Below are 26,742 nucleotides of genomic sequence, written 5' to 3' on the forward strand. Positions count from 1 at the left end.
CTCTACCTTGGCTCCATCTACATTAAAGGTGGAGAACTCTCTAGTGGTTTGTAATCCAGAGGAGGCCTGCAAGGGGTGCTATCACTGGAGGCTTTTGCATTCTAGGATGGTTTAGGGGGAACAGGGAAAAAGGTGACGCTCAAGGACACGGGGGGGGGGGGGAATGGGGAGAAACAAACGAAAGCATCTGAAGTCTTGCCTTGCAAGGTTAGAGTCTGGAGAGGAAATCTCTGTTCTCCAACAAGAAAAATAAGAATGCTAATACTCAGTTGTGGTTTAGCCAGGACAGGTAATTTCTTGTGCCCTAGAGCTCCCTCTGCTATTTATGGGGAACATCACCATCAAGAGCTCATTCCTGATAAACCACAACGTGAAGGATCACAGCTCCAGATCTGGCTTCACCACTGTATTATTATTATAGACAAAGCTCACTATCTGTTCATCTTCCCCCAACCTGTCTCTCTCATGACCCTTATTCTGGCCAATGGATCTAGCGCTCACCCAACTCATTATGCCAGAAAACCTGGACATCTCTCAAGATTTCTCCTTCCCTCTCCCCCATCACATCCAATTGGTCATGGAGTTTTGGGGATTCTAGTTCTTAAATCTGTAATCTGTTCATCCACTCATGAAACATTTATTGTGTGCAAGGAATATGCAGTGATGAACTAGATGAGACTCCCCGCAGTTCTGCCCTCCCAATTTCAAGGAACTGAGCATCTTATAGAGAGCATTTTGCAAATGAACAGCCCCTTCTGCAGCATACAGTAAATGCAAGAAACAGGTAAGTAGAAGGCTGGGAAGGAATATGAGAGGGGCATGTGATTCATTTAGCGAAGTCTGGGGGTTTTTCTCTTGGCACTGTTCAAGCTGAAACGTGAAGGACGCATACCAAGAAACCCAATGAAGGGGAGGGCAAGTTCTAATTTCCAGAGGCAAGAAAAGAGCCCAGAGTGTGGAGAACTGGCAGTTCATGACATGGAAGCCTCAAAAGCTGGTTTCTAGGCCAGTGTTAATCCAGTCACTGCACTATTGAAATACTTTGTATCCCTAAAAGAAAGCAAAAAAAAAAAAAAAAAAATCAGCACCCTCTTTCCTGTCTTGGAGGTTTGCTCTTCAAGCGTCTCCCAGCACTTGTCATTTGTTCATAAAACCTCCTGAGCCCCTGGAAGGCGCAGGTACGTCCTAGTACCAGTCTCACAGTACTTTCCCCCTTAGGGGAGTTTTCAGCGCGTTGCAGCAGAGCTTGAGGGAGCAACTCTTGAGTGCTGGGGGCTGAAGCACCAAACTGGAAGCCGAGACTTAACACGTTAACGACCTGGTTAACGACTGGTTAAGGATCTATGGGCCTCACTCCCAGGGCTCAGCCGCTGTCACTGGAGGGCTCCCGGCCTGCCCCCTGCCCGTGCCAGCCCAGGTGTGCCCAGGGCCTTCGTCATTTCCCCACCACCCTTCGGCCATCTAGACCGGACTCCAGCCCGACGTCCTCCTGGCGCAGCTGTGCTAGGATGGCCTAGGCGGCGCGGCCAGTGGCAGCGGGAGGGCGGCGGTCGCAGGCCTCCCCGCCGCCGGTGCCACCGCAGACCCGCGCTCTCCGGGTGCGTCCCAGCCCCGGTCCGGCCAGCGCCAGCACCTTTCCCAGGCGCGGGAGGGGCCCTTCTGCAGGAAGCCCACGGCCACTGGTCGCCTTCCCGGCCCGCGGCCTTGGCCGAGCCCCGGGGGACTCGCGGAGACGCGCGCGACCGGCGCGCGCGCCCGGCGGCTCCGAGGTCCGGCCACTCCGCGGGGCGGGCCGAGGCGGGACTGAGGGCGGGGCGGCCACTGCCTCCGCCATTCCCCGATCCCTCCCCCCCACCCCCGCCACTGCGCGCCACCTCCCCGCCCCCACCCCCCTCCCCCACCGCGCGCGCTCCGCCCGCCCCGGAGCCTCGCCCTCCGCCACGATGAGCAAATGAGCGCGAGCGAGGGCATGAAATTTAAATTCCACTCAGGGGAGAAAGTGCTGTGCTTCGAGCCTGACCCCACCAAGGCGCGGGTGCTGTACGATGCCAAGGTGCCGCCGCGGAGGGACAGGGAGGCGGCGCGGGCGGGGGGCCCCGGGACGGGCGGCGATTGCGGATGCGGGTGCGGACGGCGGCGTGGAGCAGGGAAGTGGCGGGGCCCGGCGCTCCATGCCGGTGGCTCCTCGGCTCGCGCCGCGCCGTGCGTGCAGCAGGGGGCGCTCGCGGGACGCCGCGCGGGGGAGTCGGGGCGCGGGCGCTTCCGTTTCCGCCGGTTGCGGGGCCACGCACGCGCCCTCGGAAAGTTGGCGCGGGCAGTGTGGCGACGTTGCGGCCGCGACGTCTCCTGGCGGGGGCGACGCCAGTGAGGGCTGCGCTCTTGGAGGCCGCTTGCCGGTTCGTGCCGAGTCTCTCCCCGCGGTGCGCGGCCCGCCGCCGCGGGGGCTGCCAAGCGACGCCCTGAGCGCCGCGGCCAGGTCCTCAGCGGCAGCGCCAGAGTTCTGGCCGTCGACTGGCCACGTCACTGCTCTGCGGCACCAATCGCACCGGGCCCAGGCCGCCCGGAGGCCGCGACCTTCCACCCGAGGGCAGTGTTGAGCCGGCGCTTTCGGCCCTGCGGCCTTGGAGCGTTTAGGTCTTCAAACCCTGAGTCGCGCCCGTTGCCCATCCAAGTTTCGGGGACTGACAGGAGGTAGAGGGTAACTGAGTCGAAAATATAGCTCCTGGGGTCTGGATGACGAATAGAACCCCCGGGGCCCCAGATGCTTCTGGGCGACTCTGTCCTCAGGGGGACCCCAGAGCGTGTGGGGTTTGCAAGTTTTTAGACTCCGCTCCCGCAGCCTGTGGCTGTTTGCTGTCCCACCTCCTTCCCCGCCTCGACCCTCCCTGGGGGTGGCACGCCCCATCGTTTGCCCCAGATGTTCCCTCAAGGGACCCCGCTGGGAGGGGTGGCAGGATCGGCCAGCCGTCCTGGCCCCGGACGCGGTTGAGCTAGGGCGACTACAACTCCCAGAGGTCTCAGGGCTGCAGCTCTCGTGTCTGGCCTGGACTCTTTTCGTTAGTGACAAATCGGTCGGCCAATGGCTTCGGAAGCTGAACTCAGTCTCTGTATCAGAGACCAATCCCGAGGCAGTTGGAGGGATGTTTCCTATTTTGAGGCATCCACTCAGGGAAAAAAATGGAATTGAAAGGAAAAATGTTTCAACCCAGCTTTCAGTCTAAAAAAGGAGAGAATGCTTTCTTTTCTTTAAAAAGAGATCTATGATCTAGTTTTTCTGATCTGGCTTCCAATATTCCTGTATGATCTGTCATTTGTGGACAATATTTCCTGGTTTCAGATTGTCGATGTTATTGTTGGGAAAGACGAAAAAGGCAGAAAGATCCCAGAATATCTGATCCATTTTAATGGTTGGAACAGAAGGTGAGTGTAATTGTTACACGGGATTGAAAATTGATCATCTTTCAGCACAGGAACATTGCAAACTTATTTAAGTTTTAGAAGCACTTGTAGAAAAAGCTTCACTTCCTGCTTTCTGCTCTTTTATTAAACCTTGCCTATTCTTGAAGAATCATTACTTTTAATTCAATTATATTTGAATTCTCTATGAATAAGTCTGGAAACCCTGGTTGTTTCTGTGTCTGCATGAGTTCCTTTTTAGTTTATCTGCTTTTTGTGATTTTAAAATGTTTACATAGTTTTCTAAAACATAAGTACTTCTGGGACATTTCTGTTCCTGTGAGGTGCTTTTAGAGTTTGTTTCATATTAAACAAAAATACTGAATTTTACTTACATCCTTTTCCTTTTTTTGTTTTATTAGCTGGGATAGATGGGCAGCTGAAGATCATGTCCTTCGTGACACCGATGAAAATCGGAGATTACAGCGTAAATTGGCAAGAAAAGCTGTAGCTCGCCTGTAAGAACACAAAAATCATGACCTGAATGTTATTCAATGTCTTCTCTCTTGTGGGCACTTGACGGGATGAGCACTGGGTGTTATTCTATATGTTGGCAAATTGAACACCAATAAAAAATAAATTTATAAAAAAAATAAAAATAAAAACCTCCCAAGTTCAGAAAAAATGTCTTCTCTCTTATTGTTTACAATTTTTAAAATATAAAAGTAAAAATGTGACAAACATGGCTTGTTAACTTTGTATATTTAAAGTGTGTTAGTGAAGAATTGTTTTCTAAATGCTGTATTTTTAGAGCAGTTACTGTATAATCTTACGTGGAAATTAACATTTATGTTCTAGGATTTAATGATTTTTAGGTTCTTAGACATCACTGTTGTTGTATGTCGTTTGTACTTCAAGATCCTGATCAGTCAGCATCAAAATTTATTTTAGTTGTGCATACTTTCTTTCAGGAGAAGCACAGGAAGAAAGAAGAAGCGCTGCAGGTTGCCTGGAGTGGACTCTGTCTTAAAAAGCCTCCCTGTTGAAGAAAAAGATGAAAATGATGAAAACTGTGAGTGCTTGACTTCATTTTCTCTGGCTAAAACAACTTTCACCTAATCCTTTTACACCACAAGATTGAGGGGGAGGATTCATTGCAATTACAGACAGGGGAAAAAAAAAAACCAAAAATGTTACATGTAACATTTGCAACTTTTGTTTTTGATAAAGTATCAATCGGGCCAACTGTAATACCTCAGCAGTCTTGCTCATGACCACTGCCTTTTCAGCCAGTGTCTTTATTTGTACTAACTCCTCATGTTTTCTTCTTGGCACTTCCCAAGCCTTGGCCCCAGTTATGAAGGCAACAGAGAACCATAGAATCCTAGGTGACTAAATGCTTTCAGATCATTAACTTGTGTGGGTTTTGCCTTCATGGAAATTGATGTTACAATTCTCAAAATAAATTGCTATTCTGAAAGGTACAGTATTTGTGTTCAGCATTTAAAATATATGCAGGACCACAGTTGTTGCCAGTAGTGGGACACATGCTCTACCTTAAAGAATTATAATTGTAAACATTAGGAAGGTATATGATGCTGGTTTACCTGATAGTTTTTGTTTTCCCTAGCAATAAGCAGTTCCTCTGATGACAGTAGTGAAGAAAAGGATGAAGAAATAAGTGAAGAAAGTGATATTGAAGAAAAGCCGGAAGTGGTATAAAGTTTCTATTGTAAAAACACTGTTTTGGCATATATTTAGTGGTAAAATTATGTGATAAAATTCTCCAGTTGCAGATCATTTTGTAAAAATGCATTTTTTGACCATATATTGTAAAGTTGCACTTGATCTTTAAAGGAAAATAACAATAAATAAATAAATAAATAAATAAATAAATAAATAAATAAATAAATAAAAAATAAAATAAAAAATAAAGGAAAATAACCCCCCAAAATAAAAAAAAGAATAAAGGAAAATAACCCTGATTTATATAGTTCTCATATTAACGTCTTGGTGGCTCTTATTACCCATAAAGTACTTTCACAAATCCTAGTTCTCTCCTTCTTTCCATTGATGTCATGAGCTTTATTTTTATAATGGTGATTGGTTTTTAAATCTTATATATCAGAGTCTGGCATCTTCTGCCTGCCTTCAAAGTTAATATAAATCTCATTTGTAGACTTAAAAGGAGGAGAAACAAAATTAGCATTTGCAACATGGTTGGTGCCCTAAAATTTGTTACCTTTTGGCCTTTAATGCACTTTTCTGTGGGACATGTGACCTCACTGTTGAGGATTAACTGGGCTTGTTTCATAGTAGGCTCTCATGTGTTAGTCTGTATCCTTTGGATATTGACCTTTCTACCGTTACAAGTAGTTAAAAATGAAATTGTGATGTTGCAGAAGGAAGAACCTGAGCTGCACACAAAAAGGGAAATGGAAGAAAGAACAATAACTATAGAAATCCCTGAAGTTCTGAAAAAGAAGCTTGAGGATGATTGTTACTATATCAACAGGAGAAAACGGGTATGCAGAGAGAATACATAAGACATAGATTTGTAATAGAGCTTTCATTTAGCTACATTTTACAGTCACAGACTCCAACAATTGAGAGCCTTGTAAGAATGAAATTCATGTCTTAAGTTTTGTACTGAGTTCAGGTTCTAGAGTTCTCGGACAATAATGCTCTGCCACTGACTGAATTAAGGCATGCATAGTCTTTCCCAACCTTGGCGGTCCATTAGAATCCTCTGGGGCACTTTATCAAACTCCTTATGCCTGGGCTTCATTCGAGAGGTTAAGACACAGGGCACCTGGGTGACTCAGTCTGTTAAGTGTCCCAATGCTTGAATTTCAGCTCAGGTCATGATATCCAGCCCCGTTTCAGGCTCGGCACTCAGTGAGGAGTCTGCTTAAGATTCTCCCTCTTCCTTTTCTGCTCCTACCCACATGTTCACTCACTCTCTCTCCCTCTCTCTCTCTCTTTCAAATAAATAAATAAATAAATATTTTAAAATAGAGATTAGGATGTAATTGATCTGTCATGGAGGCTGATTGTGGACATGGTCTCCTCAGGTGGTCATAATTGATCATTAAGATGTGACTCACTGCTTATTTTTAAAATGTATACTGTGATCTTCATGGGGATAGGATTAGTAAAAGCAATCAAAGAGCTTCAAAGCATATTTATTTAAAAGATTCTCTTCAAACAGAATTGGCTTTAGAGTTGAAAAATTTATGTAGCTAAGAGCACTGTTCTTTGGACTATATGGTCTATACAATGAAATGCATGCATCCAATGTCTGTATTTTTATTAACAGTTAGTGAAACTTCCATGCCAGACCAACATCATAACTATTTTGGAGTCCTACGTGAAGCATTTTGCTATCAATGCAGCCTTTTCAGCCAATGAAAGGCCTCGTCACCATCATGCTATGCCACATGCCAATATGAATGTACATTATATCCCAGCAGAAAAGAAGTGAGTTGGTGGGTGGGAGGGATTGATGTCTCAGTGGCTCTTTGTGTATTAGAGAAATGACTTCCATTTAGAATAGGTGACACACTTGTTGCTGTACTATAGAATTCATTTAATGTATTACTCAATTAACTTATAAATAATTCATTTAATAACAAATTTAATATCAAAATATTGTCCCTTTTTCAAAGTGCTCAATAACTATTTAGGTATCTGGTCTGGATATATTAAGTGTATGCACTGCCTAAACACCAAGACCAGTTTTTTTCAGTGATACAGTATAGGGAGGTAACTTTGTCCTTGAGAAGCACCAGAATGGGCAAATCCAATTTTATCAAAGCTTGCTTACAAACAGGTTTTTATTCAATCAGGATAATTGTGTTAATAGCCTTTCTTGTGCATGTGACCCAGCTGGATTGGAGTCAGACAGGTAGATTGTTAGATTCAAAACAAATATTGGGAGTAGTTCATCAGATCTGACTCCTTTGGTGCCCAGTAATTGGGATCTGTCCATCTTCAGCAAAGGCTGCTTGGGCTTCTCGTGTGGCACTGAACGTTTTCATTTGTGTTCAGCGTGGTAAATTAAAGTTACTAGTGCACTTTTTTCACTTTATATTATAGATCAATGTTTCCATTTAATTTTTTGTTGCCAGCATCTACAAACTCCCTGTGTTCTTTACGTGTAGAGGCAAGGTATAGTGTTTAAAACTCTGCCTTATTGAAAACGTGCAACTTCATTATGACATTTTGGAAAGCATTTATTGCATCTCTAATCTTTTATTCTCCTAGCGTTGACCTTTGTAAGGAGATGGTGGATGGATTAAGAATAACCTTTGATTACACGCTCCCACTGGTTTTACTGTATCCATATGAACAAGTTCAATATAAAAAGGTCACCTCATCCAAGTTTTTTCTTCCCATTAAGGAAAGTGCCACAAACACTAACAGGTAAGTTAGACTGCCTGCAGTTTAACTGTCAGATATCAGCAATCAAATAGTTGACTCTGTCTTTGAAGGTTTCCATCTAATGCTATGGGACCAACAGATTTGGAGGAAGAGATTGAAAAGTGGAGTTTTTTCCTGGGTAAGCTAAGTCATTCACTTTCACATGGCTCTGAAAGATTTTACCAAGTGAAGATTCCAGTGTGAGAATTTGGTTGGATTTTGAGGAGCTAACCTGTCTTTCCGAAGACAAATGTGAAGGCACAGGCTGAGAAGAGGGCAAAAGGTGTGGATTTGAAGGTAGCTCCTTCACTTACTGGTTGTGTGACTCACGGAGATGCCTTGTGAGCCTCTTTCTTTTGCCTCTGTACAATGGAAAGAGCATCTGCCTCATTGGGTAGTTATTAAATTAGAAAGTTCATGAAGGGCTGGCCACCTTTTGCCTTCAACCAAAGGTTAGTTCCTTTCTTGCTCTGCTTTGTCACTAGTTTCTTTTCCTGTCACCAAGCATGCCCAAATCTCTATTGTTTAGCTGAGGCATGAGGGGCAGAGGCATGAGGGGCAGAAATCCAACCTGAAGTCTATACCTTCACCTGTATGTGCTACTTCCCTGTCTTCCTCTATTTTTTCCTGTGAGAGTGGCCTGTTATCATGATTTCCACTTCTTCATCTGCTCTTGCCTACTTTACGATCTGCCTTTGTCTGCCACTGCTGCTGCTAACTCTGCTCCCCAAGAGAGGATATTAACAACTTCCTGCTTGCTACATGCCATGCTTTGGCCGTCTTGCCCCTCCATCCCCATCTCCCTTCCCAGCTACTTGCTCCTGGTTCTCTGTCTGCTTCATGATCATCTCTTTTCAGCCCGCCAGACTGTCCCATTGGTTTTACCCTATGTGAGTGGCCTGTGCAACTCACTGGGGACCTTTGTTGATAAACCCCATGCCCTACTCCAAACCTCAACGTTGCCAACCTCCAGAGTGGACTGTTTGTTCCACAAAGCTGGCTAGATGATTGTGGCTTTTCTTTCTAGTCTGTGAGTAGTTACAATGTGGTGAGATAACATAGTATCCTTACTCTCTGTATTAAAAAAAAATGTACCGAAGTATAGTTGATAAAGTGTTCCATTACTTTCAGGTGCACAACTCAGCATTGCACAATTCTAAATGTTATGCTATGCTACTCACCTCATGTGTAGCTACTGTAGTCTTATTCTCCTGACCAGAGTTTCCCAACCTTGGCCCTATTGGTGTTTTGAACGAGATCATTCTTTGTGGTGGGGCTGTCCTGTGCATTGTAGGTTGTTGAGCAGCAGCCCTGGCCTCTATGCACTAGATGCCAGTAGTACTTTGCCAGTTGTGACAACCAAAACAGCACTGTCTCCAGATAGTGCCACTGTCCCCTGGCAGAGCAAAGTGACTACCAATTGAGAACCATTGCTATAAAATAAATACAAAAGGGGTATCGCAGTCTTTAATGCCAACATGCCTTGCAGAGTTATCAAGAGGATTTAAATGATTGAGTATGTCTGGCTACTCCTTAAGGGAACATTGTTTTGACACGTTTGAAAGTAAAAGTTTATAACCTGGAGTCAAGAGGATTTTCTGTTCTGTCTGAAGGAGGACATTTAAGAACTGCTCCAGGTTTTGCAGAAGTTCTGTGGGCCAGGTGTCTGTACTGCTGTCTTCTCTTCTGTAGGAACCAGGAGGAGCTCTCTCCAAGCCCACCTTTGTTGAATCCATCCACACCACAGTCCACGGAGAGTCAGCCCACCACAGGTGAACCAGCCACCCCCAAAAGGCGCAAAGCTGAACCAGAAGCCTTGCAGTCTCTGAGGCGGTCCACACGCCACTCTGCCAACTGTGACAGGCTGTCAGAGAGCAGTGCCTCGCCTCAGCCCAAGCGCCGGCAGCAGGACACGTCCGCCAGCATGCCAAAGCTTTTCCTGCACCTGGAAAAGAGTAGGTCCATTCTTAGGTGCGAGAAAGCCATTCACTTTGTGCTTGGCCTGTGCCAGCCAACGCTTTCCTGAAAGGAATCCAGCTGACAAAAGGGGCCGGGACAGGACTGGGGACAAGTGCATGGTTATACTCAGATTCACCCAGTGAGCTTGTGAAATCCACTTAGGAGTTTGGCTCCAACCGAGGCTCACAAGCATTTTCCATGTGGCCTGGAGACAGAGCAGTAACCACACCTTCAGCTCTGCAGTTGGATGCTCTGCACCTGCTGGTTTAGTTCTGTGTCGTGGGTCCAGTAGCAGGAGCTTCCCATTCCCTCCCCCAGCCCTAACCTGTCACTTTGCTTGGCAACCACTAGTTACTTCTTGTCCCTATGGATTTGTCTCCTCTAGGCATCAGTTCCTATCAGTAGAACTACACAGTAAGTGGTCTTTTGCCTGTGGCCTCTTTCATGTAGCATAAGGTTTTCAAGGTTCATCATGTTGTAACATGTATCAGTACTTATTTCCTTTTTGTTATCCAAATAATCCAGATACTGTCTTTTAGCATAAGAAGCCTTATTGTTAAAGATTAATAACTTTTCTGCTATTTGTAACTGTCTTCTAGCCATCTTTAAGTCAGTTGCTATGTGATTTACAAGGGAATAATTACCATCTTTTCCTTTTGAAGAGACACCTGTGCATAGCAGATCATCCTCGCCTGTTCCTCTGACCCCTAGCAAGGAAGGGAGTGCAGTGTTTGCTGGCTTCGAAGGCAGAAGAACTAATGAAATAAACGAGGTGAGGTAAAGCATTGGTGTTGCTGGTCATCCCCAGTGAGTCCTTCCTTCTATGGTTGCTTAAGTCCTGTGGGCAGAAATCAGGTTTCCTTAGAAACACTATGTTGCTCTTGCTGTGGATATTAACAAAATGTTTCATGTGATGATGTTTAATACTGGTTTTGGTTTCTAAAATGAGAAAATCATTAGGATTCCAGCCTTCTGCTTATGGTCATTTTAAAAGTGAGCACAAGTATTGAAATATATGAGTGTTTCCATTTTATGGAACAGCGGTCAGCACACTTGTTCTGCAGAGGTCCAGAGAATAAATAATATAGGCTTTGTGGGCCACATAGTCTCCTTCAAGACTACTCAATTCCAAAAACATCCTTAGGCACGAGGTAAATGAATGGACATGCTGTGTTCCAATAAAACTTTATGGACACTGAAATTTGAGTATCAGATAACTTTCATGATATGAAATATGGTTTTTCTTTTGGTGTTTTTTTCAACCATTTAAAAAAATAAAATTCCTTGTTAATGGTAATAGTTGTAACCCATCCCTTTGAGGGCATACAGCATGTCAGCATTGTGCCAGGCACTTGACCTAAATCACCTCAGATTTTCTAGGACAACTTTGCCACCAGGTTTCCATTTAATAAGTGGGGAAACTTTTCATTTAAAAATTCTGTTTTGAGATGCCTGAGTGGCTCAGTGGTTGAGCGTCTACCTTCAGCTCAGGGCATGATCCTGGGGTCCTGGGATTGAGTCCCACATTGGGCTCCCCATGGCGAGCCGGCTTCTCCCTCTGCCTGTGTCTTTGCCGTTCTGTGTCTCTCATGAATAAATAAAATCTTTAAAAATAAAAAATAAAAATAAATAAAAATTCTGTTTTGGGGGCTTAGTTGGTTGGGTGTCTGCGTTTGACTCAGGTCATGATCCCAGGGTCCTTGGGATGGAGCCCCACATCTGGGGTTGGGGGCAGGTCCCTGCTCTGCGGGGAATCTGCTTCTTCCTCTCCCTCTGCCACTCCCCTTGCTTGTGTGCTCGTTCTCTCTCGTTCTCTCTCTCTCTCAACCAAATAAATACAATCCTTAGTAAAACTGAAAATTCTATTTTTAAGTTAAGTTAACTGATGTGTAGGTAGTGAGTGTTTCGAGGTTCAGGAGATGACTTAGTCTGCTGGGATATTATGTGAATCTCACCTAAGAGGTAGGATTTCCTTGTTTCTGTGCATAGGGGAGATGGCTATATGAGGGAGAGACAACATTTAATGATGAGGGTTGGCAAACTTTTCCTGTAAAGGGGCAGATTGTAAATATTTTCAGGGTTGTGTACCATATAGTCTCTTTTTGAGATTATCCAGCTCTGCTGTAGCATGAGAGAGGTATAGACCACTCATAAATGAATGGGTATGGCTGTGTGCTCCCAAAATTTATTCATGCGCACTAGTAAATTGAATTTCATATGATTTTCACGTAATGAAATATTTTTCATGGGATTTTTTTTTAACTTTATTTATTTATTATTTATTTATTTATTTAATTTATTTAAGAGACAAAGAGAAAGAAGGAGCAGAGGGAGAGGCCGACTCAGGGAACCCGACATGACTCTTGATCCCAGGACTCCAGGATCATGACCTGAGCTGAAGGCAGATGCTTAACTGACTGAGCCACCCAGGCATTCCTATTCATGTGATTTTTTTTAACCATTTAAAAATATAACAATCATTTTTAGCACAAAGGGGTTGGGCTGTATTTGGCAGAAGGTCTTAGTTGGCTGACCTGTAATAGAAAAGCTAGAAAATTTAATTTGTTTTATAATGACACAAAGGGTAGGTTAGGAAATTCCTAGCAGGAGCAGTCCCTAATGTCCTGTTTTTCAGACAAGACCCTGCAGGTACTACTAGGGGAGTCCTGTTTCTTTTAAAAGGCACGTGAATATTCGGGCAAAACCATTCCCACCCAGGTCAGCAGTGCGAGCCCACCATCTAGTGGTTATAGGATACAGCTGCAAGCTCTAGTAGAATAGCGTTTTTAGTAAATGGTTGGAGGGTGCAACAGGCTCTAACAGTGACTTATGAGAACTTACTGAATTCCACCTTCATGAGCGCCTCTGTCTCAGTGTATTTTAGTAAAAGCTCTGCATCTGAATCACCTGAGACACACTGCCAATTTTGTTCACTGACTTACTGCATCAGGGTAGGGCCTGGATGCATACATTTCTCATTGAGATTCACAGGTGGTTGTCTGCACACCCCAGTTGATAATCCCTCTGTTAGAAACCTGTTTTCCCCCATGAAATTTATCTTTGGTAAATAGAAGGTGATATACTGCATTGAAATGCAGCGTTGAGTGAGTGAGGTAGACTGGCCTGCTAACTAGCCAAATGACCTGCTTTGGGGGTGCCTGGGTGGCTCAGTGGTTGAGCATCTGCCTTTGGCTCAGGTCGTGATCCCGGAGTCCTGAGATCAAGTCTCACATCAGGCTCCCCAGAGGGAGCCTGCTTCTCCCTCTGCCTGTGTCTCTGCCTCTCTCTCTGTATCTTTCATGAATAAATAAAATCTTTAAAAAAAAATCCGATTGACCTGCTTTTGTACACATCTGTGTTTCATGGTTCCAATGATTGCAGATTCCCCTACATTAACTTCAGATATCAGTGTCAAAACAGTTTCCAAGCTTCAGTTGTGTACACCACAGATTGAGGTGCTGGGCATGGAATAAAGATGTTGAAACCAAATCCCTACCCGCAAGAATCTACACCACAGACGGGTAGGGTGGGTGAGGCCAGGGCTGAAGCAGGGCTGAAGCTTGGCCCTCCAGCATGGAGCCATACAGAACCATGGTGAGACTTAATAGCTTCTACAATTTCATTTTGTTTAATTGAGGACATCATCCCTTTCTGGGGTGGTTTTGGCATCCTTCTGCTTTGTCTTGTAGAAGATTTCCTTTGGCCTTACTATTTCCAGACTAAACTTGACAGATCCCAAAAGGCAAAGCAGCAACTCCGTAAAATAGTCCAATAATTTGCTGAAGTATTTCTGTGGAGGCTCATCAAAGGGCTTCTAAATACAACTCTCAACTTTAACAAAAGCCCAAAATCTACCCACAGTTCTAAAATTGAGAAAGAAGGAAAAGAAATCAGTTACCAGGGTTAAAGTCTATTTTCATTTGATTCAATGGTTTAGATTAGTTTCCAGAGTGAATCAAATATATCAGGAAATTAGAGAATCTTAAAACAATGGTAATATTACTCAAAACATGTTTGAGTTACTTTTTCCTATTTCATTCTCTAATATATTTAGCGTGATTTCCAATAAAGGAAAAGAGACAAAATGACCAGAACAGTTACATATAATTTATAGGTAATAGCTGTTGAGAATTAGGAAATCAAATATTTCCTTAATCTAATTTTAAGTCTTCCCTCCCCCTACACACATACTTTATTTTTATAAGCTTGTGTTTATTTTGAAGGAGAGCTATATTTTTTCCTCTACATACAGTTTATTGTTACAACTTACGTGATTAGAAGTGTCTCCATGTCGCCAAGGAAGGTGGATCCTCATATGATCGATTTAAAAGGCAAAAATGTTTTTGAAAAAATCATAGCAAGAAACAATAAGATATATGTTAATATATAATCTATATGTAAAACATACCTTTATCCTCCCAAACCAGCCAAATCATAATTCCACCAATAAGAAATGGACATTTAACATTTTGGTATATACTTCTTGGTAGTTTTTCTATGTATTTACATAGTAGTTCTATACATGACATTGTGTATTTTTTCTAAGTGCACTTATTTTGTAGCTTGGTTCTCTTCACCATAATGCCTTATACTCCTATATACCGAGATCATGGGAAAGTTAGAGAGGTGGCTTTGGAAATTCTACATTGGTTTGTCGTTACTGTTTACTCCTATTTTATGGTCCAGCTGTGAAACAACTCCTGAGTTGACAGAAGGACAGGAAGCTGGACAGTGAGAATGTGACACTCGATTTGAGACTGAGAACCTCAAAGCATGTGTATTTCTGCTGGGATTCCAAATTTTGAAATATCTCAGTAACAGTGTTAAGATATAATAACAAATTCAATTCATGCTTTTCTCAGGTCCTTTCCTGGAAACTCGTACCCGACAGTTATCCCCCGGGTGACCAGCCACCTCCACCTTCTTACATTTATGGGGCACAACACTTGCTACGATTGTTTGGTAAGAAATCCTGGTCCCTGCTTTCTTCTTCCTTTTTTTCTCTCCCTACTTTGGGGTTTTTTTAATTAATTTTTTTAGTACTCTCTACACCCAGTGTAGGACTCAGACTTACAACCCTGAGATCAAGAGCTACAATTTTCTGACTGAGACAGCCAGGCACCCCTCCACTTTGATGTTAGCACCCTTGTTAGTTTATGCACATCTTGTGGTAATTTTGAGAGTCTAAGAAAAATCATTGAAGAATGACCTCTTAAAAGGAACTTGAATGAATCTTAAATTTCATAAAAATTGTGTTTGTACCACTATACTGTATTCAGTAAGAGTTTTTGGTTATAATGGAGATGTTAATTTCAGTTTGAATAGGATAAGCAAGGACCCTCAGTATGTCCTGCTCATTGCCAGAGTCTGCTGATAATAAGTGGCTTGGGTTTTATTTTTAATGCAGTGAAACTTCCAGAAATCCTTGGAAAGATGTCCTTTTCTGAGAAGAATCTGAAGGCTTTACTGAAGCACTTTGATCTCTTTCTTAGGTATTTTAATTTTTTGTGAAAACTTATCTCTGCTGCCTTATGTATGACTTTTCTGAACTTCTCCATAACAGATGTGGAAGCTAGCTCTGTGGTATTTTAAATAGTAGCAGTATTAGCCAAGTATGACTGGTTCTAACCGTAATCGTAACATTGGGGTTTTTTAGCTGTTTTTTTTTTTTTTCTGTAACTTATCTGGTTTCTGAGTCAAGAATATTCTTGTATAGAGGTAAAAAAAATTTTTACGTCACTAGAAGAATCCAGTTGAGTAACCATGTGAATAAAAAATTAATTTTTTACAGAAGTGATTGAGATTGATAATAATTTAGTTTTACGTTTCTTATTTAGAAGTGCCTTAAGTATTAGACTTTTCTTTGTTGCATGTACATAAACTAACCTAAACATTAGCATTTACAGGTTGGATTTTTGTGTTTAGAGTTAAGATAAATGACCAGTAGTCCACACTGACAGTTTGTAAACTCAGAGAAAGGTATTGTTTCCTTCATCTGATAGAGCCAGTTATTAAATCTTAGGATCATTTGCCCTGAGGGCTCTGCCCCCTACTCTTTGCACCATGCTATGAACCCCAGACTCACTTGTGCTTGTGGCCCAGCTCTCTCCCATCCAGGTGTCTATTGACCACTTCCTCTCCTTGGTGTTCAAGGCTGCTCATCACCCTGCCTTACTCAGCTCATCAATCTACCCGATATTGTCTTTTCCTTCTCTTTAGGGGGGTACCTTTTCCTTAGAGTCAGGCTCCCACCTGCAAGAGCTAATCAAGTAGGATTTATCAGTGTGGAAATCGTTTTTTGGAGTTTTTAAGGGCTATTTTTATGTAGACATTTTGAGTAAAGTGTCCATGAGTGAAATTAGACTTTATTACTCATTAGAAACACATATGAAAAATATACTCTTCCTTTCCAATCTCCCCTCAAACGCACAATTGTATTTGGCATAAAGATTGTGTAGGCCAAAATCTGATAATGCCGATAAAATATGAAGAGTAGCTGTGAGTTAGCATTAGGAGAGCCTGCTGATGTTGAGGTATGCACAATACAAAATTGAGTTTTAAGGATTAACTTGGAAAGATTTACAAATACAGTAGTTGGTTTTGAAAATGTACCCAAAGACACTGACTAGAGAATCATTGGCTCAATAATCACCTTAAAAATGGCACAATGGGAAGAAGAAAAAGAGTTAGCTCTCGAATGAACTTTTACTCGGTTTTTACTAAAGGAAGGTATTAGGTTATCTTTACATTTTTAGGAATTTGGACAGGTGGAAAGAGGCTGGGGGAACAACCATGAAACTAATTAGCTTACTGGTTAATATGGCCCATGTGAGAATATTTTAGCCCCCTGTGGTGAGGTCTTTGACACTTCAGATACAGGATAGCATCTGCATAACTGAACTTTTGAATGACTGGCCTCAAAGTAACATCCATCATCTGACATGAGTCAGCCTTGTTACGAGTTTTGCTACTATAAGCTGAAACTGTAACACCTTTTGGAATGGCCAATTAGGACCCAAATACTCTTTACTATTTATACTATTCAATTTTGGTTTAGCTTAGCCTGTAGAAAGTATTGGAAATTTCTCAAGTGACATTTGTTGAGTTTATAGGGTTTTTTATTTAAAAAAATATTTTTTAATATTTTTTTTATTTGAAAGAGAGCATGAGCTTGCGGGGGTGGGTGGATGGTGGCAGAGTGCCGAGGGAGAAGCAGGCTCCCTGCTGAGCTGGGAGCCCAACTTGGGGCTCGATCCATGACCTGAGAAGGAGGCAGATGCTTAACCGACTGGGTCCCCCAGGAACCCCGAGTTTGTAGTTTGTTCTAGTTTGTTTTTATAACAGGAAAATGCAATAGTCTTCAGAGCCCATTTTTGCACCAAGTGTTTGTATAATGAAGCCTGCCACCTAGTGGAATTTAGGTTCTATTTTTATTTGTACACTTGATAGTGAAAAGATCCTGATGAAATGGTAATTAATAAATGGTAGAAGCCATAAATGCGCAAAGCAAGTGATCAGTATATAGAACTCAAGATTATATTCATTTTTTTCTTTCAAATACCAAAAAAGAGTGAAATGTTAGAGTGGTTGCCAGTTAAAATCTTGCTTGCTGGTGTTTGGTCCTCACTATAAGGATCATCCGGGCTGTTTTCTTCTTTTCCCAGGTTTTTGGCTGAATACCATGACGACTTCTTCCCAGAGTCTGCCTATGTCGCTGCCTGTGAAGCGCACTACAGCACCAAGAACCCCAGGGCGATTTATTGAAGTTTTGGTGGTTCTGGAAGAACAACTTCTCTGTCTAGCTTTGTGCTCTAGGGTTCCCAGTGAATATTTAGGGAGATGGTGGACCTTCTTTACAGAGCTGACATGACACCCACCCTGGGGGCTCTGACCGAGGTGGGCCCATTTGTTTGAGTTGCTTACATACTGTAGTTATTTCTGTTAAGGTTTACTTCCTAGGTGCCTGAACGGCCTCCAGCATGTGACCCTTGCCACCGTTCATGTCATCTGTGACAGCAGGAAAAGAACAGCTGTGTTCACGGTGAAGCGTTAATGAGAATATGTGTAGGTCAGGCTGTTTCAGTAGCTGTTGGAGTTATTCGTTAGCAATAACCACATTTTTTTAGTTATTTGTTAGCATTAAGCAAAATTGTTTTCCAAATTGTTTTCGTTCTTGTGATGAGGCTCAGCAACTCTGTCCAACAAATTTTAGTTTTGCTTAGAAATCGCAAAGTAGTCCCAAAAGATTTTAGAGGGAACTGATAATGATGGCAAAAGAAAATTTGCAGTCACACATTTGCTTGTTACAGTTCCTTTTCTCCAAAATTTTATTTTTGGTAATCTAAATAAAGTGTTGCCTCTCTTGTTTGAGATTTTACAGCTATACTTTGTTGTGTAATGTTATGGTTCCCTTTCTGTAAAACCTTATTTTTGGTGATCTAAATAAAGTATTGCCCATCTTGTTGCAAAGAACCAGGAGTTTTCACTCTGGCCTTGTCCTGTTTCTTTGTTGCAGAGGAACAGTGAGAATATCTGTTGACTCATAACTTTTTTTTTTGTTTTATTTCGTTTTAATTTTTATGCCTTTTTTTTGCTAAGGCCTTTTGTTTTCTATCCCTCTTTCATATTGCCCCACTTGGTGGCTTGACCAGAAGGTGGCTAGTGGGAGTCGGTGCAGTTTTTTGCTATCTTGCTGCTGCCCTCTGAGGTGGTCTGAAGCCAAGACATTTACACTCGTCCACTATTACTAGCTGATGGTCTCTAAGTCACCCTTCTGATCCTCATTTTTGTCTCTCATGTGCTCCTTTCTCCCCCAAGATGCTTAAAAGGAAAATAGGAACATGATGAATGTGATACTAACTGCAAGTTTTGGCAGTTTAGAAAAATAACAGGTTAAAAGTTGACAAAAGGAGGATAACATATAATTTTTATGAGAATGGCCTAGACATTTAAGAAAGTTGTAACTCAGTTATAGTTAAAGGGATCTCAGTACCATGCAGGCCTTGACCATAGATAGCATCTGCCTTTTTTTAGAGCTCAGTTCAGCTGACCTTAACTTCCAGAGACCATTGGTCATGAATGACAAAGGCCACAGGGGATTTTTTTTTTTTTTTTCAAAAAAATCCAAAGTGGTTCAATGGTTCTATCAAAGAGACTTCTGTATATGCTGACTGGTAAGATTCAAAACCTGTAAAGCAGAGTAGACATGATCTTAGTGCAGTTAGTAGCTAAGTAAGACTTAAGTTTTTGGTGTCTAATCAAGAATAGCACTGAGTTCATACTATGTTTCATCTCCATTTGATTTATGCAGTGCCTGTTTAATTAATCTGGTCCACCTGCAGTGTGCTCTGAATTGCTGGAAAAGTTTAATCAGTAATTCTTCATGGCCTGGAAAAGAAAAAAAAATTCCTTTACGAGAATCTCCTTGTTTAATGTCTCCAGTGAAATGAACAGACTATCTCTGGGGACATTTATATAGTTGCATACCTTGAATTTACAATTTATTCACTCTCTAATAATGAAAACTTTTCTTCCCACAAGGCATTTCCTAATCATAACTTCCTTTAAGCTAATTATTTGCAGCTTAGGTTGATTTAAAGAACTACCAAATGTCCCTTTCTTGTATATTACTAATAATTTTTCAAATAATTCATCAGTTAAAAATATGATTTAAATGTCTAGACCATCCTCCTACAAATTATATGTTACCTTCCCTTTGTTAATTTTTAAATTGTTATATCCCTAAACTGCCAAACCTTGCAGGTAAGTATCACATTCATCATGTTAATGTTTTCCTTTTAAGTCATTTAAAAGTATATTGAAAATATTTCAATATCTTGTATATCAGGTCCGTGTACTAGGACTTTGAAAAGAACATTTGAGAACAACAAAAAAAAAAAGAAAAACACTTCTGTCTGAACAGAAGTAGATTTATAAATCATTCCTTAGTACAGTGTACACAAAAAAAGCAAAAGAAAAATTTATTGATGTACCTGGCTGGCTCGGTCGATAGAGCATGCGACTCTTGATCTCCAGAGTTGTGAGTTCAAGCCCTGTGTTGGATGTGCATGGAGTCTACTTACAATAAAAAACTTGGGCAACCCAGGTGGCTCAGCGGTTTAGCGCTGCCTTTGGCCCAGGGCGTGATCCTGGAGACCCAGGATCGAGTCCCACATCGGACTCCCTGCATGGAGCCTGCTTCTCCCTCTGCCTGCATCTCTGCCTCTCTCTCTCTCTCTCTGTGTGTGTCTCTCATGAATAAATAAATATTTTAAAAAACAAAAAAATAAAACTTTTTAAACTATTTATTTTTTAATTTTTTTTTTATTCATGAGAGACACAGAGAGAGGTAGAAACGCAGACAGGAAGAAGCAGGCTCCATGCGGGACTCGATCCCGGGACTCGAAGATCATGCCCTGAGCCAAAGGCAGATGCTCAACCACTGAGCCACCCAGGGCGTCCCTAAACTATCAATTTATGAAAGTCTACATCTGTCATTAGATTTTATTATCAACTCTAAACATTTGAGGAAGTGCAGTTACCCTGTTTTTCCATTGTTTTAATAACTCAGTGGCCTCTGCCCTTTAATATTTAGCTTGTCAACAGTAAGTTTATCTGAACATTTATTGATGACCACCTACTGTGGTGTTACAAACTGTGCCACAAAGTATTGGAAAGATAAGGACAAATAAGGCATGATCCTTGGTAGGGAATGCTCTTAAGATTGATTCTTCCTTAAGTCCTATATTAAGGAAGTGTGTTATGTAAACTAGTTCTTAATTTTAAGAAGTATAATGTAACCCTAAGTGACAACATTTTCCAAAATTAACCGTCCCGTTGTCCAAGAAAGAATGGATAATTCTACTCTTAATTGATATATGGATGTCCGTTTAGGTAGGTTTGATTATTAAGTTTTCGCTAGTTGAAAAATCTGGCAAGATACGATGCTAAAGGACTTGATATGCATTGGGGAAGGGAGTTTCAACAGATTTTTTTTAAGATTTTATTTATTCATGAAAGACGGAGGGGGGGGGGGGCAGAGACACAGGCAGAGTGAGAAGCAGGCTCTGTGCAAGGAGCCTGACATGGGACTCGATCCCGGGTCTCCAGGACCACGCCCTGGGCTGAAGGTGGCGCTAAACCGCCGAGCCGCCCAGGGATCCCAGTTTCAACAGATTAAAATTAAAAGCAGTAATTTGGGGAAATTGTGTTTACTTCACAATTCGATAAGATCCTTCAATAAACCAATTAAATCTTTTTTCAAGCAATGCAATTGGAGAGACACCTTTTTGTTCTAATTCTGTTTGTCTTATGCATGTGCCAAATTCTTCCTGATGCTCGTCTGAGAGAAATCATTAGTGCGTATTTAAGTTAATTGAGTTGTGTTGTTTTTACCCAATTCCAATAAAAAGAGAATGCTGCTTTCTGCCTCTGTGTTGCCTGGAATACACCTAAACTCAAAGTGAATTGGTAAATGGCTATTTCTTTGCTTCAGCTTTTTTTCTGATTGATGAGCAGAATGTAAGTCCCCTGTGAATGTCCACGAGGCATGGGATGGGGCAATTATTAGCAGGTCTTCTCTCTGCACATTGACTGGAGCATCTACTGGGATGGTAACATCATACATGTTGCTGATGTGCTTCGTGTGTTGAAAGTGTACATGTTGGGATCCCTGGGTGGCTCAGCGGTTTAGTGCCTGCCTTCGGCCTAGGGTGTGATCCTAGGGACCTGGGATCGAGTCCCGCATTGGGCTCCCTGCATGGAGCCTGCTTCTCCCTCTGCCTGTGTCTCTGCCTCTCTCTCTGTCTCTCTCTCTCTCTCTCTCTGTGTGTGTGTGTGTGTGTGTGTCTCATGAATAAATAAAATCTTTTTTTAAAAAAGTGTACATGTTATCTCTGTCCACAGGAAGGACTAGAATCTATATCAGTGGGTGAATAATCAAGTGTTCATGTGGTGGTAGACAGTCGGCTGTGAACTCAGGGTGGCAATTTCTGAGGAGCAAAGGAAGAGAAAAGCAACAAAAGGTTTGCTTTAGAAATGAAGGACTGGGGCACTTCTGCTGGGTGACATGCAGTAAGCCTGCCCTTCAGCTCTGTAAGATAGCTCTGTCAAAATGTCAGCCATTCACTTACTGCTTGAGGAAATGGATTTGTACTTGACCTTTTGTGGAAATGGATTGCCAGGCTGATATTGGCCTCTAGGCAGGTGGGGCAAGGGCAAGGGCACCCCAGGAGTTGGGAACATCAGTTTTATATGTTCCTTCACTCATCAGAAGTGTTCCAGAAGCCAGACACAAGAGGCCACATATTCTATGATTCCATTTCTATGAAATGTCCAGAGTAGAAACCATACAAACCATTAGGACAGGAAATAGAAAATAAGATGAATGGTCATTAGGGAATGGGGACAGGAGGGAATTGGAACTGGCTGCTAATAGGTCTCAAGTCTTCTAGAATATTCTGGAATTAGTAGTGGTCATGTACTACTCTGTGAATTTACTAAAAACCACTGAATTGTACGCTTTTAAAAGGTGAATTTCACAGTATGTGAATTATATCTCAGTTGATACAGAGAGATCCAGGGATTGGATATGCCTACAACTTAAGAGAAATATACCATGAAAATGCATTTTGAGAACTGAAAAGCTGTTTCATGCAATACGTAGTCCTTTTCTCACTCCACTTCCACTGAGTTCAGATAACCCAGTGCTGCACCTTCATACAAGTTCCTTTGTGACCAGATACGGAGTTGACAGATCTTCGAATCTCCTTGACTCCCAAATTCTGCAGGGCAGGGCATAGGGAATAAGAAAAAAAAATAAGCAAAATAAGCAAAAAAAAAAAAAAAAAAAAGGTTAATAAACAGAAGAGGTCAGTGACAGCAGAAATAGCATGAATTAAGAATAATACAAACCATAGCCAGTTTGTATTTACAAGTCTTCATGTTCTGGGATTTCTTTACATCAATCTTTATCCTTCCAGAAGGTCATGAACAATCCTAGGTAGTAAAGTCTTCGACTGTGTTTATCTATTGATTTGGACTTTTCTCACTCAGATTTACAACTTTCAGTGGAATGATTTAATAAGTCATTTTACAGATCTGCTTTGGCACAAGGTGAATTACACCAGCCTGCTGATTCTATTTACTGCTCAATGTTCACTATTGTAAAGGTGGCTTCTAAGACAATTTCTGATCATCAGCATCTATTAGTTGTCAATTATTATCCACAGAGTGATTTTGGGTGAGATGATTCGTGAGCTGTATAGAAACACACCTAGCAGTGTTAGACGAGGAAGGCTGTTTAAGTGTGTTTGGGCAGTACATAAAATGAAGTCTGAAAACCTAAAATGCTCTGTTGGAGGGAAACCTAGTGAATTTTCTTTTGATATATGACTGTTCATCTTATCATTTATATTCTGTAGCACATAAAGTTTAACCAATCACACAAGCCCTTTGTTAATTTGGAAGCCATGATGTGGGAGATGGATTGAAAAATGCTTCTAAATCTTCGCACACAAAATGCTTCTAAATCTTACATACACACACACACACACACACACACACACACCCATGTCCCTATTCGTAACCTTTCAAAGGTGATTTAAAAATTTTTTTAATTCAATTTAGTTAACAAATAGTGTATTATTAGTTTCAGGGGTAGAATTTAGTGATTCATCAGTTGCATATAATGCCCGGTGCTCATTACATCAAGTTCAAATGTGAATTTTTAGTTTCTCTTATCAAGAGTCAGGATCCATTTTCCTTCCCCTTGATTTTGGTCTGGCTTTTATTTTTCTTGTGCTCAGGGCTGACTTTCAATAGATCGCAGCAAGGGAACTGTTCTGCTTAGTATGAAACCTGCATTAGTCTGGCTTTGGGACTTGATTTAGCCAAGAAAATAGGGCAGAAGTGCTTCACTTTCCTTCTCCTCCCTTGGAACCTTGCTGAGATGTGAGCCAACCCTGGTCTAACCTGCTGGATGATAAGAGACATGTCGTCTTGTTATTCTCATCACCCAGCCACCTACCAGCCAACTGCCCCACATGTGAATGAAACCACTGCAGACCAGCCAACCCCCAGCCTACCTACGAGCCCACTACGGATGCATAGACAAGCCACCCCAAATCTGCCAAACAGCCTAGGTTAGCAGAACCACCCAGTTGACCCTTATATTGTTGAGGGATGATGAAGACTTAACGGTTTTAAGCCGCCGTGTTTTGTTATGCAGCGACACCTAACAGCACAGTATGTCTTTGTGCTGTTGATGTTTTGCATCCTTCTATGGAACAGCTCAGACCTCATTGCCTTAGCTGAAACTGCTGAAATTCTGGTATGTGCAGAAGCCATCAGCTAACCAAGGGAACGTGTACCTGCCTCTGCTCTTGCTCAGTTTGACAAGAAAGAAAATGGATAGAGACAGCAACATGTCTTTGGGATTTTGCAACTAGGACTACGTGAGTTTTATTTTGTAAGAAATTTAGTTCGTAGAAACTACAGAGAATATAAAGTATGTTTTCCCTGTAAAATTAACAACTATTATTATCTGGTAAGATTTGTTTCAAGCCACTGCTTTAAAAAGAAAGAAAACATTTTGGATTTGGCTAAAATTCCCTCTCTTGCTCCTGGATCTCAATCCCCAGCCCCTCTCCCAGAGGTGACAACACTCTGAGTCTGGTGTAGTGTGGGCTCATATTATGCACATGGAATTTCTGGTACTCTTCATCATGTTCCTGACATATAGATGGATGCATATTTCCATGTATACATGTACACGTAACAGGAACGTGTGTATATACAGCTACATCAATTTGTGTTTTTACACATATACACATTTAATTTAACCTTGTTAACTGCAGTATAAGACTATCACATGGATATAATACCCCGTATGCATTTCTTTACCATTGTTGGACGTTCAGATTGCTTCCAAGTTCCCCTTTTAGTAATAGTGCTGCAAAGACCAGCACTTGTACAGAGGTCCTTGTATTCAAATGCTAGTCTTTCTGTAGGTCACATACCCAGAATTGCTGGATGGTCAGACACAAGCCTTTTTCACATTTTCTAGAGTCTAGAGTTACCCTGTTGGACAGGGAGCTGGCTTTATAAGAGTTCCTGGGTGTTCAGTTTCAGGGCTGTTCTCGTGGGACAGATTTATAACACTGGGAGCTAAAAAGAAGAAAAACTGGATGAAAACTTGAAATCTCTGAAACATTCTCCATGTAATCTCATCTCATATTACCCACTCTTCCCCGGCCCTGTGTTTTTATGCAGGATTGGGGATAAGTTGGTGGTCTCATAGAAATTAGAAATACATAGCTTCACAGTGGTAAAAAGCAGAGTAGGAGGTGACAGGTCTGCTACTTTGCTCACTGATTGATTTCCAGGGCAACTATTAATGACATTACGGAACGGAGTTGTTTGGTCATCCAAGGGATTTTTCAAATAATTGCATTGAATGGAGCAAATGCACCACATGGAGTAATTTCTGAGGGGCCTCAGGTTCATCATTCAATAAGACAAACCGGTTCTCTTTCGGTTTTCTCGACTGAGAGGTCAAGTCTAAAAACCTGCATGTTAACATGCCAAGACATGAGATGGTAAACCTACCACGGCAGGAGCAAGGTTAGGTCAAGCAATAGTGTCTCTGCAAACGAGAGAGAATCATTCTTGTTGTTTAAGCAGTAAATAGCTGAGTGTTCTTCGGTTTTACACATCCCCTGTCAAAAGTGAATTAGTACACAAGAAACCCGTCCGCATAATAAATGTTCTTCTCAAGGGATTGTGTGTGCCCTTTGTCCTTCGAGTTCATTCCACACCAGCTGACCATAATAGGATGATGGCAACATCAGCCTAGTGCTTTGGGTGCGTGACCATATCTGAGAGCTGCCCTAGCTGTTTCCATTTACGTCAGGTTACATTATAGGCGCTCAGTACCGCAGCTGCTCTGAGCTGAAAATGTTTATAACTGGAGATAAGAATTGCTGGTTAGCAGAAGAATAATACTCACTCCGGCATCTTGCATAGAAAAATGAGGAGAAATAAAACGACTGAAAAACTACATCCTTGTCCTCAAACCTCCAAGCCAGGCCAATCACCAAATCATGATGAAAATAAGTAGTGAGATGAGCAGCCCGGGTGGCTCAGCGGTTTAGCGCCACCTTCAGCCCGGGGTGTGATCCTGGAGACCCGGAATCGAGTCCCACATCGAGTCCCACATCGAGTCCCACATTTGACTCCCTGCATGGAGCCTGCTTCTCCCTCTGCCTGTGTCTCTGCCTCTCTTTCTCTCTCCCTCTGTGTGTCTCTCATCAATAAATAAATTTTTTAAAAAAGAAAGTGAGTAGTAAGAGAACAGGAATGAAGGAAACGTCTGCACGCTCTCAGAAATCACTCTACAAAAAACAGTCGGTAGAGCGCGCGACTCTTAATCTCAGGTTTGTGAGTTCAAGCCCCGAGTGAGCCATAGAGCTGACTTTGAAATGATAATAAATGGAACCTCTGATGCTGGTTTCTTTAGTTCTGTTCTTTACGATCTGTGGAATCAGGGCTCTGGTTTGGGGACTATCCAGCGTATTTTGTACACTTGAGGGACATTTTACGGAGAGGTTCCGGGGGTTGCCGGCTTTCCTCGGATCCCGGGCCCCCCGCTGCACGCTCCCTCCCAAGGTGGGTGGGCGGCGATCGGGCGGGGGGCTCGCGCTCCCGGGGGTGGGCAGTGGGGGGGGGGGCTCTGTGGGCTTCCCCCCTACGGCCCGGGGCCCAGCGCAGGCATCCACACGTAGGAATGCGTTTCAGGTTCTAGATACCTTTGCAACTTGCTTTCCAGATGAGTTCTTGTGATTTACGCTCGCACCGGCTTAGGTGTGAAAATACTTCTAGAAAGCTCTCTCCCCCACGATTGTTAATGAGCTCATCGTTGTCTTTTCCTGATGTTTACACGGGACTCTTGAATTCAGCGGGTCCCAC

At 42.4% G+C, this 26,742-nt stretch overlaps 1 protein-coding gene and 1 long non-coding RNA gene across 4 annotated transcripts; one reads left to right on the forward strand and one right to left on the reverse strand.

Annotated features, from left to right (window-relative positions):
- The first annotated feature begins 1,894 nt into the window (after positions 1-1,894).
- Positions 1,895-18,249, forward strand: MSL3 (MSL complex subunit 3). 3 transcript variants are annotated; one of them, XM_038586817.1, is made up of 13 exons: positions 1,895-2,053; positions 3,338-3,420; positions 3,819-3,914; positions 4,368-4,468; positions 5,027-5,112; positions 5,799-5,921; positions 6,716-6,876; positions 7,663-7,821; positions 9,511-9,773; positions 10,440-10,549; positions 14,640-14,739; positions 15,185-15,269; positions 17,442-18,249. In XM_038586817.1, the coding sequence occupies exons 1-13, from the start codon at positions 1,952-1,954 to the stop codon at positions 17,539-17,541; spliced, it is 1,569 nt and encodes a 522-aa protein (XP_038442745.1). In that variant the 5' UTR covers positions 1,895-1,951; the 3' UTR covers positions 17,542-18,249. The 3 variants fall into 3 exon arrangements, with proteins under 3 accessions (XP_038442745.1, XP_038442746.1, XP_038442747.1); XM_038586818.1 differs by lacking the exon at positions 1,895-2,053 and adding an exon at positions 2,366-2,691; XM_038586819.1 differs by lacking the exons at positions 1,895-2,053; positions 3,338-3,420; positions 3,819-3,914; positions 4,368-4,468 and having other exon boundaries at positions 5,105-5,128.
- On the reverse strand, positions 10,426-26,742 carry LOC111094745. Its single transcript, XR_005386114.1, has 5 exons — positions 26,583-26,742; positions 24,795-24,942; positions 22,393-22,559; positions 14,048-14,087; positions 10,426-10,615 (listed from the first exon to the last, which is right to left on the reverse strand). It is a non-coding gene; the product is annotated as an uncharacterized LOC111094745 (long non-coding RNA).

This window comes from Canis lupus, chromosome X (assembly GCF_011100685.1).
Source record: "Canis lupus familiaris isolate Mischka breed German Shepherd chromosome X, alternate assembly UU_Cfam_GSD_1.0, whole genome shotgun sequence".
In the NCBI taxonomy this organism is placed as follows: domain Eukaryota; kingdom Metazoa; phylum Chordata; class Mammalia; order Carnivora; family Canidae; genus Canis; species Canis lupus.

Excerpts from the sequence above, each read along its gene's own strand:
- MSL3 (XM_038586817.1), top strand. The coding sequence starts at position 1,952 with ATGAGCGCGAGCGAGGGCATGAAATTTAAATTCCACTCAGGGGAGAAA. Across the intron at positions 4,469-5,026 it reads AGATGAAAATGATGAAAACT|CAATAAGCAGTTCCTCTGAT; the intron begins GTGAGTGCTTGA and ends TGTTTTCCCTAG. Across the intron at positions 5,922-6,715 it reads ATATCAACAGGAGAAAACGG|TTAGTGAAACTTCCATGCCA; the intron begins GTATGCAGAGAG and ends TTTTATTAACAG.